The sequence below is a fragment of the Pelobates fuscus genome, chromosome 4, assembly GCF_036172605.1.
Source record: "Pelobates fuscus isolate aPelFus1 chromosome 4, aPelFus1.pri, whole genome shotgun sequence".
In the NCBI taxonomy this organism is placed as follows: Eukaryota; Metazoa; Chordata; class Amphibia; order Anura; family Pelobatidae; genus Pelobates; species Pelobates fuscus.
This window is the reverse complement of record NC_086320.1, coordinates 56863398-56876014: the sequence shown is the minus strand read 5'-3', so window position 1 is coordinate 56876014 and position 12617 is coordinate 56863398. Positions and strand designations below refer to the sequence as shown.

Below are 12617 nucleotides of genomic sequence, written 5' to 3'. Positions count from 1 at the left end.
AGCTTGTGTATCTCTGTATATCCCAATTTCATAGTACTTTAGCAATGGCTGATGAGAAATACGAAGACCTGTTGGATAAGAATTAGAAATGTGGCTGCACTATTCTGAACCCTTAGTACTTTTTTCAAACACACAAATTAAATCTCTAAACATAAAAAACATAGAATGTGACAGCAGATAAGAACCATTCGGCCCATCTAGTCTGCTCAATTTTCTAAATACTTTCGTTAGTCCCTGGCCTTATCTCATAGTTAGGATAGCCTTATGCCTATCCCACGCATGCTTAAACTCCTTTACTGTGTTAACCTCTACCACTTCTGGAAGGCTATTCCATGTGTCCACTACCCTCTCAGTAAAGTAATACTTCCTGATATTATTTTTAAACTTTTGCCCCTCTAATTTAAGACTATGGCCTCTTGTTGTGGTAGTTTTTCTCCTTTTAAATATACTCTCCTCCTCTATGTACAATTAAAAACCTGTAGTGAAAAAAAGTTTTATGCTTACCGCTGGAAGAGAACCGTTGGTGCCTCTCTTTTTCCGCCACAGATCCTGGCAGCCTTGCATGCCAGGCGTAACATCACCGCACAAATTACTGTAATATTCGTAGATTACATCATGGTTCTCTATGGAACATCTTGCAAGACGTCTGATGTCATCAAGATGTTCCTGCATGATAAATCCCAATAGTAATTGATGAGTGATTCAAATAGTAATTTAAAGTGACCCTTTGGGTCTTTGCATATTTTGTAAAGACCTCTGATGATGACATCAATGCATATGCTCAGAAAAAATATCTTTTGTATTGCGGGGAGGGGGGTTGGTGACAGAGCCTTTTCAAATATAAAAATCTCCATCTCTTTATTTAATGGTAATATATTAACAATCTCTTTTTTTTAATTTATAATTATTTTAAAATGTTCCAGTGCACTAGAAGCGATTGTGCAGAAGTTTTTGGATATGAACCAAGCCCATGTAGAATGTCATGAGAGAGCTGGGATTGGCTTAGATCAGGGCTGCCCAACAGGTAGATCCCCAGATGTTGTAGAACTACAACTCCCATGATGCTTAGTCCTACTAAATGCATTCTAAAGGCAGGCAAAGCATCATGAGAGTTGTAGTTCTACAACATATGGGGATCTACCTGTTGGGCAGCCCTGGCTTACATGGTTCAGCCTCAACCTCGTCTAATTAGAGCTCGCTGCAACAGCTGAAAAACGTGGGGATGTGTAAAAAAAAACCCGCCTGCTGCATTAGGGGGAAAAGTGGAGGGGGGAAGGGGGACAAGTCTAGCATGAAGTGTCACTTTAAGGTTACAGTGGTCACAAAAATGAATTACATTTGTAGAAAAGCGTATTGGATGTCACTATAACATTATTTAAAGACGCACCTGGACGCTTTATAAAACATTCCTTAAATAGAATGTTAGCCATTTTAAAAAAAATGTTTAATCAAGAGATGGATTTTAATGTTGTTGTTTTTTTTTTAAGTTGTTTAATAATTAATTCAGAAGTCGTTATCCCATAAATATGCATTTCTTCTAAATCTCTTTTTAACGTCCTAAGAGCAGTGTGAGAGGATTTACACATGGTTTCGAGAAGCCATCTGACTTGGAAAACGTTTCAGATTATTGCAAATCATATTACTTCGAATCCAGTTTGGCCAACATGTTGTAAAAATTAGCCGGAAAATATGAATGGACTGCATGCATGAACACATTACCAAATATTCTTGGTCCTTTCTCCTAATAATTAGTCCCAAGAAATGACTTTACTCCACGTTTTAAACAGGTTGCATCCTGCTGTTTTCCGTGATATTAGTGTCCGTGTTTCTGTAATCCAGTGTCTTTCATGTGGCCGTTCCAAAATAAACAGCAGGAAGGAAAGAACAGCTGAGACGGATTATTTTCCTTTAGGTTACTAGTTTATAAAATGTTAGTTTTGTATAAAAATATAAAAAGGGTGGGTTTTGGGGGGAAACGCACAGTTTTCTCCCGATGGAATGTAACCAAGATTAAATGTTTTTCCTTAGCAACCCTAATAGCAAGCTGTATAATTACTGAGATTTCATCAGTCCTGAAGAAGTCCGTGTAGAGGGTATGATTATTATTAGCAGTATATAATAAATATACGCACCTTAGTCCCCATGTATGTTATAAAGCAGAAAAGGAACTGTATAAGAATCTCAACGTTCACATCAAAAGGGGCTCCCTTGCTTAGTAGTATTGTTGTATCTGAGATTGCAGCTAAATTGGAGGTTCCCAAGCAGACAGGATATTCTTTGAAAAAACATCTAACAAAATGGGAAATAATTCTAAAGCCAAATTTGTAAAGGAGAGCAATCACCTTAGAAAGCAATGGAATGTCCTCACTAAATGCTCCGCTTATCACATTTTCACAATACTTGCTCTATACATGGTACTCAGCAGGTATGTAAAGTGAAAATATTGCACTATTAGATTCTTTGGAGCTCATAGCTAAAAGTTCCTAAATATAAACCAAAATTAAGTTAGAAAAAGTTTCCAGTTCTGCTGTTTTGGCAAAATTTTGCAACTGTTTAAAGCTGTAGAATAAATGTGAACATTTGAACTTTTAGGATTTTTAGTCCTTTGCAGTGACCGCTCCTGTGAAATGCGCAGGGGTGGCACAATCCCATTGTAATGTTTCCTCGAGAATCATTTGGTTCCCCCAGTAATTTTCCATATACCCTTTTCATCTCAGATATTGTTGTAATTGACCATGGCTTTGATGGTCTAGAATTGAAAGGTAGCCAATCTCCTTGATGACTGCACAATGCCCATGTGTGCCACTTGACAGTGCCTGGCATAGTAAACACTCCTGAGGGTTCAGAAATATAACTTCTGTGTACCTCTTGTCTGAGCACTGTTTAGACATTGCCTGGAAGTCATAAAGACTAGCCTAAAATCTCCTGCAATTCGAATCTTACTGTTCAGCCCCTTTAAGAGACTGGAACTTGGATTACTAAGGCCACATTAAACCACCAGGTATCCTCCACCTTAGTACCCAGAAGAAAGCGCCTTTCGGTTATACTGACACCTCTGGCCCATGTTCTTCTTTAGAGCTTAAAAAGACACAGTAGTTTGGATGTTGGATGCAGCTCGTTAACAAGACTTTTACTAAAGCACAAAAAAAGTACAAAAGCCCCCCAAAAACCCTATTGGGCAGCAGCAATTGCTATTCCATTCAGCCTTAATATATTCAGAATAAAACCGAGCCAATAAAGATCCCACAGTGCCATATGCAGATTACAAACCTCCCCAATCCTTCTTTACAAATATAGAATGGGGAATGTGACCAAGCTTTGCCCAGTGTCTCCTTAGTGACCCAGGTTCCTATGCAGTCCTCTTATGGTTAATGTAGCTGCTCTCTTGTTCATGCTAGCGAAGTTCAGTGCAGAAAATCTATTTATCTGGGTGGAAAAGGCTGCTTTTAGACATATGAACAATAATGCAAAGTGAGTTTGTTTAGCTGCTGTTTTTTTACCTGGTTCATTAGAAGCATATGATCCCAGCCACCATGTAGAATTTTATAAATATATTGAGGAATTTGAAGTAATTGCCCACATTCTTTTTGTTATTTCCCATTGGATGTGTAATGGTGCATCTAGTGTTACTCGGCTTATTCACATCACACACCCCTGAATCCGGAAGAGATGAAGGTCGGAAGAGCAACACATGTAAATGTAAGGAGAGATCTCATCAAGGAAGTTGTCATTAAAAGGTTATTGAGATCTAACTCCAGCTTCTGAGGACTTGAGCCCTCATGAAGCTCAGCCAGCCAGCCAGCCAGCCAGCCTATTGGGAATTATTTTCTATAACCGGTAGACAGCCAAAGTCAGTGATGATGGTGTTAGGTTGACAGCAGTGTAAGGGAGTGAAGACTTTTAGATTAGAATATTTAGAAATCTGCAGCTTTAACTCAGCTGGCTCCAGCTTTTGGCATTCAGCTGCATTTTTATGGAAAATGCGATTTTGTTCATTGTCTCTATTTCAAGAGACATTTTTTTTCTTTTACTGTGTTTAAATGATTTTGCCTCAGGGAGTGTATATAGTTAGCGAAGAGGCTCACTCATGCCAAACAATGCTTTTACGCCTAATATAACTGTTCTCATGTATAAAGGGCCACAAATCCTTGAAAATAGTCATTACATCAGGTTTTGATCACTGGTAAACATTGTACAAAATATGTTCCGTCCAGATGGCATGTACAGGCGGCTTATCACACTTTCTATCGGTTTCACATATCACTGAAGTGCTGTGCATTCAGACCAATGAAAAGGTCCGCAGAACCCTTCAACGTTCCTTACACTACAGTAAGTGGGGTTGGTCTGAACTAAATCATACTATATCTCCAATGCTAGTTAAAAGTTAGATCCATTGTTAATACTTATGGGCTGGAGTTCAATCACAGTAGAAGTTGGAGTCCCACAAAGAACAAGCAATAGCTCCTGATTCTGGGCTTCTGAGTGCCAGGGCGACTGTACCCCCGTGTAGCCTGTGGTTATCTGATGATCTAGAATAGGGTGCAGGTGATCCGTATTGCTCATACTCGTGCCCTAATTCCATCTAGGGACTTAAATCTTCTGCTCCCAGTGGTTGGAAGGGCATCCCATCCTTAAACCATCATGGTATGTAAAACAGAAGGCTGTATGTAACACAGAAAATAACACATACATGGATCCCTGCATTAAATTTATACCCCTACTTTATTTTACAGTTTCCATAATATAAACAGGAGCCATAACATCAACAGATTTTTATATTATGTTTAGTTTTCCTTTATATTTAACAAATATGTATTTATTAGGTCTTTATATATAAATGTAGAGATCCACACTGCTATTTGCCTCTGTCCTGAAACAGCATCCATGTCTCGTTAAAGTGTTACTCCAAGCACCATGATCACTTCAATGTTTTGAAGTGGTGGTGGTGCTTGGAGTCTGTATGTGCAGCACTGAAACACTGCACCACTGCACATATAGAGTTTAACCCCTTTGTTGCTGGAGGTGTGCTGGCAGTGTCTTTAAAGGCTTCAATAACCTAGGACTAAAGAACTGTTCCAGTCCTGCTAATGTGAATTCTGTGTATATTTCTATACACTGAGGGTCATTCATTGGCTGAGAGTGATCCGGTGATCGTTTTAGCCACTGATTGGCTGGTGAGATAGGCGGATGAGGCTTGGACCCATGGTTTGCCACATTATCAATGGTGCAGAGATACTCCTCACTCCATAACCACTACAGTGGGCTTGTATGAAGTTATTAGTAACCTTTTTTTTGTAAACTGCAAAAACATGAACAGCAACATTGAATTTGGCAGACCTTCCGTCTTTTCAATACAGTGACAATGTCTTATTTACCCAATTATCAGTGAGACAAATCTTTGGGACAAGCTCCAAAATAGACACAGTCTTTGCTTCAAATTTTATAGATGAAAGTGTCGGTGTGTGTTCTACACCTTGGGGGGGATTGGGCAGAGTAATACTGCAGAAAACCTCATACATGGTGAAAAGCCATTATAAAACAAGAGTATACCCAGAAGATATTTTGTGACTTAATGGAACGAGTTGAGTAAGTGATGAGAACCGCACTCAGTCCCAACGGCCAAGGGTGCTCCAGAGCAGGACCAGCAATCCCAGTACAATAATCCAAGAAGAAAAAACTCATAGGCACTCCAACTTCAAGCCGCAGGCAGATTTATTATGACAGAATGCAACGCAACGTTTCGACCGGAAAGGTCTTTTTCAAGCTGACACCACATGGTGCAAAATGTGCTTATATAACAAACACTAACAACTAAGAAATCAATCAATCAATTACTGCTAATTAGTAGAAATTCCTAATTGATGAAAAGGCAATTTAAAAAGGCATTGTAAAAGAAACAAATATCAAATGTGAAATATTACAATATATACATAAATCAGATCAATAATGCACACTATATCATTAACTTCATACACACAAGACATGAATCATTCTATGATCATATTAATGCTAGGAATTCTAGAATGTATATATATATATATAGGATAACCTATTATGCCATGAGTATTCCCTGGTTACAAATACTATGCCCATAGAGGAGAGAAAACAAGAAAACGGCAAATAAAAAGAGTAAATACATGCAGCGTATCCTCCATGGTATCCAAACGTAACCCACGTCCGGGTCTGTGAACCACACGTGACAAGCTCCAAAATAGACACAGTCTTTCCTTCAAATTTTATAGATGAAAGTGTCGGTGTGTGTTCTACACCTTGGGGGGGATTGGGCAGAGTAAAACTGCAGAAAACCTCATACATGGTGAAAAGCCATTATAAAACAAGAGTATACCCAGAAGATATTTTGTGACTTAATGGAAAGAGTTAACAAAAGCTGAAAAGTTAAAAGGACACTCAACTTCCAAAAAACGGGCAAATTAAAAATCATAATTTAGTAGGTATACCCCCAATGAAAACATGCTTGCGTTTTATAATGCGACTTATGATAACAGATTAGACATTGCTTCTAATAATGTGCTCACTCTACGATTAATGGGAACAATTCCCTCAGTGTCCTTCCCTTCTTACCAGCAGGCACAAGCAGGGCTGATGCAAGGATTGTTGCCCCCACTAAGCAAAAGTTGGTGCCCCACGCGCACCACCCATGCTGTGACCTGAACCAAACCCCTGTATGCTTAAACCTTGGTGTAACATCACAATGTCCCACCCATTTAGGTGGGACATTGTGATATACAATGTCAGACACAAGCTCACTGGCACAAACATATACGCACAAGCTCTCTGACACATTCAAAACTCATTGTTCACTAAAGGCAAGTTCACTGAAGCATACAGACACAAGTTTACTGACATGTAAAAGCTCACTACAGACAAGCTCGGTGGCACACACACATGTTCAGTGTCACTCACTACATGCTAGCCATTTTACACTTATTAATACGTTGATTGTGGACTGAATGTGGTAGGTTGCCTCATACTTCTGGAAGCCATTTCCTTCTTCTGTCAGGTCTCAGTTTTTTTGTGCTTGGGGGAGTTTTGGGGGGCACTGGAATCAACCTATATAGAACTCCCTCTTTTGTCTCTGTTGGTCCTGCTGCCCACCAGGTCCTGTGCCGCATTGCTCCACTTCCTTTCAGCCTCATTGGTCCCTCAATGCTACATGTGACTTCAGGGCAGGGAGCAAGAGCACACGGGAGAGCCGTCAGTGTGGTGGGCACCGGCAGCCAGCAGTTGGATATGGCACTGCATCTGCATGAGTGATGGCTGCGCCGGCGGATGTTGACACCTGACTGACATCCAGTAAGCATCCTTTACTGTGTCTGTGGAAATGGGTCTGTTTGGGAATGTAGTGTGTTTGTGCCTTTGCGGTCTGTCGAGTGTATGTGTGTGTGTATAGGGGCTGTAGAGATTGCAGTTTGTAGGGTTACAATTGTAGAAAGGAGAGATTTCTATATATTTAAATTTAAACAATGGGCTTCCAGCTAACTTTTTTAAACCAGATATTTTTATTTTTTTATTTTGTGGTGGTGTAATGATGCTGCGGGCATACACCCAATTCATTGTGGATATTATGACGCTGCTTTTTAACGGGTGGTGTTTTAAATGTATTTGCCACAGCTGGGAAATTGAGCATATATTGTTGCCTTTCTCTGATCTCCTTCTATTGCCTAATTTTTGCTATACATTTTAAAAGTGGAAACATCTGTGTTCTGCCTGTGCCTCTCCTAAGGCTATTGTCTCTCCGTGTTATTTCAAGTTATCTTATTTCATTAGGTCAGTGAGCAGGCCAGTCTTGCAGAGCTCTGTGCAATTCAATATATGACACTATAAAGTTCAATCTGTATCAAGGGTAAATAAAGATTTCTTATTTGGTTATTAAGTATATTTATAACAATATATTTATATAGATAGAGAGTTTGTGTATTATGTATATGTATTACTGTGCGTTTTGTACACATATGGTATGGGATGGCCTACATACGGTAGACATAAAATGCAAAGTTCTCGAAACGTTTTAGTATTGTCAGTCTGAACTAATCTTAATTTCTTATTGTCCCAATCTGAATTCTTAAAATGTGGATTAAAGCATCATGATGGAGATACTGAGGGTTATTTTAATTACTAAGCATATATTTATTTGATTTGCATTTCAATCAGAAATGCAAAAATACAGTAAATCCATTGATCACCTCTTTATGTAGAAACATTCAATTCAAATATTAAATTATCTGTTCTAAAATTATTATTGTAAGAGTATGCCAGTGTACTAAAATATGTACTTTATTTTAAACAAATTTACAGATATCTCAACACTTGCACGGGTAGGTAGAGGTATGTTGCCGCTGAACGGGGTAAAAATTTATCATTAATTCAATGCAGACGAGGCTAAGGTTTTATGAAGGGGTGACCGTGGAGCAATATAATATTTAGCTCTCTGTACATTTAGACCTTATATCTGATACAACTGAGCACAAATTTGACAAAGCTCTGTTTTTTTTGTTTCCCTAGACACCATTACCAGTGCATCATTTACCCTGCAAATTAATGATTTCCTTCTAAAAACAAGCCTTAAAGAAAGACTGAGGAATCTGCTAGGCCCCGTCTCTGGCTCTGTTAATCTAGAAGCCAACTGGTGTAAACACAGCGGAAACCCCAGCCCCAAGCTCTCCATTCCTAAAATACTTGTCGATTTCCAGTGCGGAGTTATGCAGGTGAGTGAACAGCTCTGTGTTACTACTTTCATCTCCTTTCCCTCGTAATGAATATTGTGGGATTTATATTAATATCTATACAGGAAAGATTAGTCAAATCAACGCTCAAGAATAGAAGTTTGCATGGTATTAAAGTGCAATTCCACTGGTGTTTTGAACCCTAGGCTGATCCCTAGAATTTTAAAGGTAACCTCTAAGCACCATAACCACTACAGTGTGCTATAGTAGTTACGGTGATGCAGTGGTCTGATGCCCCCCTCCACGATATAAGATATCACTCTATTTTCTTAATGTTTTGACTCCTTGCCCGGGGTCGACCTGGCACCTCTCCACCACTCATTGACTGAGAGAGATCAAGCAGATCTTAGCTCAGGAAAACTAACAGACACTCCAAGCATTAATTCCACTATGGGTTTGGGATCTTGATTGGATGAACACGATTCTGGTTGTTAGCTGACTGGCACGTGTAAATGCGAGGAAGGACAAGAACTCTATATCATCTGTAACTTTTCATCTATTGATAAAGGAGTCCACAGGTTATCAGTCATTGAGCTTAGAGGCTGTTACAAAGCAATGTATGCTATCCATGCAAAACATGAAACTTGTGATATACATTAGGTGTCATTGCATTTTAGTCTCTTATAATTAGAACGATTAGTATCCGTAACATTAACACAGCCGAAACAAATTCCTTATTCTTAGTAGAACTCTTCTGGTTTTAACTTTTACCATGAACTATAGATGAGCTGTTGCCAAACAAAATATATGATCAACATGAATAACTTGTGTTTAGATCAGTTCCAGATTTTGCTGTCTCACTTTATACCTTTACAAAAACTTTATTTTTGTAGGTTTTCTGGGGTCAGGAGAACCTGAATTGTTTAACACTTTTAAGTGAGCTTCTCCAAGAATACTTCAAGAAAAGTTCCAGACTGGGCCCAGTGACTAGTGATCAGCCCTTGTCAACAGTCCCTCCTGCAACAGGCAAACCTCAAAGCTCTAAAACGGAACATAGCTCTGATGACTTGAGAACTGGGCTCTTTCAGTACATACAGGATGCTGGTAAGACACAAATCAATTTTAACGAATCCATTCTACCTAATATTTCTGTCTGTCTTGGATTAATTCCATTTGTGAAAGTAGCTTTGTCACTTTCGTGTTTTTTGGGATGCGTTAGCTGTATATTGCATTGGAATTTTACTAAAAACTTCAACACAATCACAAGATGTGTCTAACTACAAAGACAAATCAGCACCTGGTAGCCTCATGTGTCTGACATTGAAGAAAAGAAGACTTCGGGACTGAGGAAAGGGAGTTCAAGGTGATAAGATCTCCTCTTCCACTAGATGATGTGTGATGGTCTTGGCACTGAAAAAAATAAAAAAAAAATAATGCAAGTACCCCATAAATGACTGCCCTACTTTATTTGTGTACAGATTCTCACATGTCACTGTTGTACCAATAAGCACTAACCATGAATACAGTAAAAGGGGGCACACACTGAACGTCATATGATGGGGTTTGTTTATTTGACATGGATTTTGGAGAAGTGAAAAGATAATGGCACATTTTAGGTCAATATATCTAAACCGGAATAATATGCTCTTTTTCCTGCTAAAATATTTTGGTCTACAATGTGCCTTCCTCGTCCATTCTCCTCGATTCCCCAGTTTTGTAAATACAACCTCGTGACTAGTGGCAACGATTAAAAAGAGTAAAGAAGGGAAGTTCTTCAACTCTTGTATCTATTAACAGTATTGTGTTTGCCATTACTTGCTGACATACATTTCTAGCCAAAAAAACTATAAAAATTATAAAAATAATAATATCATTATTTTAATATTACTTCTTAAATTTATATAAATTGAAGAATATGTTGGCTTTAGTGTACTAATAATCTTAATTTTAATAATGACAGGATACAGTCCACTTTAACAGGCGTGTCCAATCATACTGAAAGAGAGTATAAAAAGTTTTAGTCTACGGAATGGGTTGCATGAAGCATATACCCTGACTGTCCATAACAATACCATACAAACTAAAATCAACCCCACTAACATAACTAACTGTGCATAACAATGTCCAACCAAATACACATCAAATCCAAAACGGAAGAGTGAAGCATAACAAATGAATCGTAGTATACATGTAAACTTACCAGGCCTATATAGAATAAACCATACAGTGAGTGATACAGATAAAGAAACTAGTAGATACAAGGGGGGGAAATATTGGTATTCACGTCACTGGAGTCCTGCAATAGGTCTCCGACGTGCCAGGAACCCCAGAAAGCGTCCAGGCCACCAGTGGAAGGTGACCTTTTATGAGGAGTGCATGCGGATGTCCCATCGGATTCTGGAGTATTGTCGGGCCGGAAGGCAAGAGGTGGGGACGACAATTCCAGAAGTTCCAGGAACCAAGGTTGGTCAAGTCTGTAAGTAGGCATCCACCGCAATGCTTTCTGGGTCCAGTAACCAGCTGAATAAGTCCTGTGTCTGGCAGTTGGTGCGAGAGGTGAATAAATCAAGGGAGAATGGATCCCTCTGGTCGTTCAGTGACGCAAATATCCGTGGGTCCAATTTCCAGTCGCTGCCATCCCTCCAGTGACGTGAATACCAATCTGCCGTGAGGTTCGATTCTCCCTGCAGGTGTTCTGCTATCAGGGTTATGTTGCGGGGTAGGCAGGAATTGAAGATCTCCTTCGTGAGTTCCACTAGCGTTTGTGAGCGCGTGCCCCCGAGGTGATTGATATATCGCACTGCCGACACATTGTCCACCCGAAGAAAGCTGCAATAGTTGGACTTCCGCTTTGTGAGACTGCTGAGTGCGAATGAGCCCGCTAGCAGTTCCAGGCAGTTGATGTGCATGGAAAGTTCCAGACGCCTCCCATGGAGACTTTGCCATCTGTAGTGCCCCAGCCTATGCAACTGGCGTCTGACTCTAACACAAAGTTCCGAAAATGGCTCGACCATTCCAGGCTTGCATTGGAGTTCCGTCCGTATCTCGTCCGACATCGGGACCGGTTGGTCGTACGTCAGATTCTGGCGTAGGAAGCGTGCATTGAGTCGTTGCATGGCTCGGTAGTGTAGGGGGCCTGTAAATATCGCCTGGATGAAGGAGGATAGGAGCCCTACTATCCTTGCGAGCAGACGAAGCAGTATGGGTGGCATGCGCAAGACCTTGCAGAGTTCCTTGCGGATGGAGGTCACCTTCGTGGTTGGAAGTCTATTTAGAATCCTAGGAACTAAACCGTTTGGGAGGGTTCCAGTGCCGACTTGGCGTGATTGACCACGAATCCCAGCGATTCCAGTAGCTGGACCGTGTAGCCTGCGTGATCCCGTAGGGGGTGGGGGGATGCAGCGCAGGAGAAAACTGGGGCCCAGGAAGGGTACATGGAACCCAGAGGGAGAAGGGGAACCAAAATGCTCCAAAAGGAGAGGGGCAGTAGAATGGGGAGGAGAAAAGACCCCAAGATTAACGAAATAAGAGGAGCCCACTAGAAGGCGTCGGTGCGCCCTAATGCGGCTGCGTGTTCCACCTTATGGACGCACAGGCCGTGAATGCGCTGGCCTCTGACATTATCGGCAATATTGGTATCAATAGTGCCCGATACCGATATTTGCCAAAATCCGTAATATCGTCGGTAATATCGGCCAAACCGATAATCGGTCTATCCCTAATATATATATTTTTGGTTTGTTTGTTTGTTTTAGATTATTATATATTATTTTGTATTTAAATTTTTTGCACCAATGGTGTTTGGGTTTTCATCTCCGGTAACACAAATGTTGACAGGTAACACAAATTTAATACACAATCACCAGGGTAATTTGTATTTCTTATTTATTTGTATGCAGATTGTGCATTGCTTACAGGCTTTTAAACCTAGGT

General features: G+C 40.1%; 1 protein-coding gene across 1 annotated transcript in view; it reads left to right on the top strand.

The window, feature by feature from the left end:
- The window catches only part of VPS13B (vacuolar protein sorting 13 homolog B), an 843188-nt gene that overhangs the window by 679933 nt on the left and 150638 nt on the right, over positions 1-12617 (top strand). The window contains exons 37-38 of the mRNA XM_063451210.1: positions 8524-8726; positions 9578-9788. Of these exons, the coding sequence (XP_063307280.1) occupies positions 8524-8726; positions 9578-9788 (414 nt within the window). The remainder of the gene's footprint in view (positions 1-8523; positions 8727-9577; positions 9789-12617) is intronic.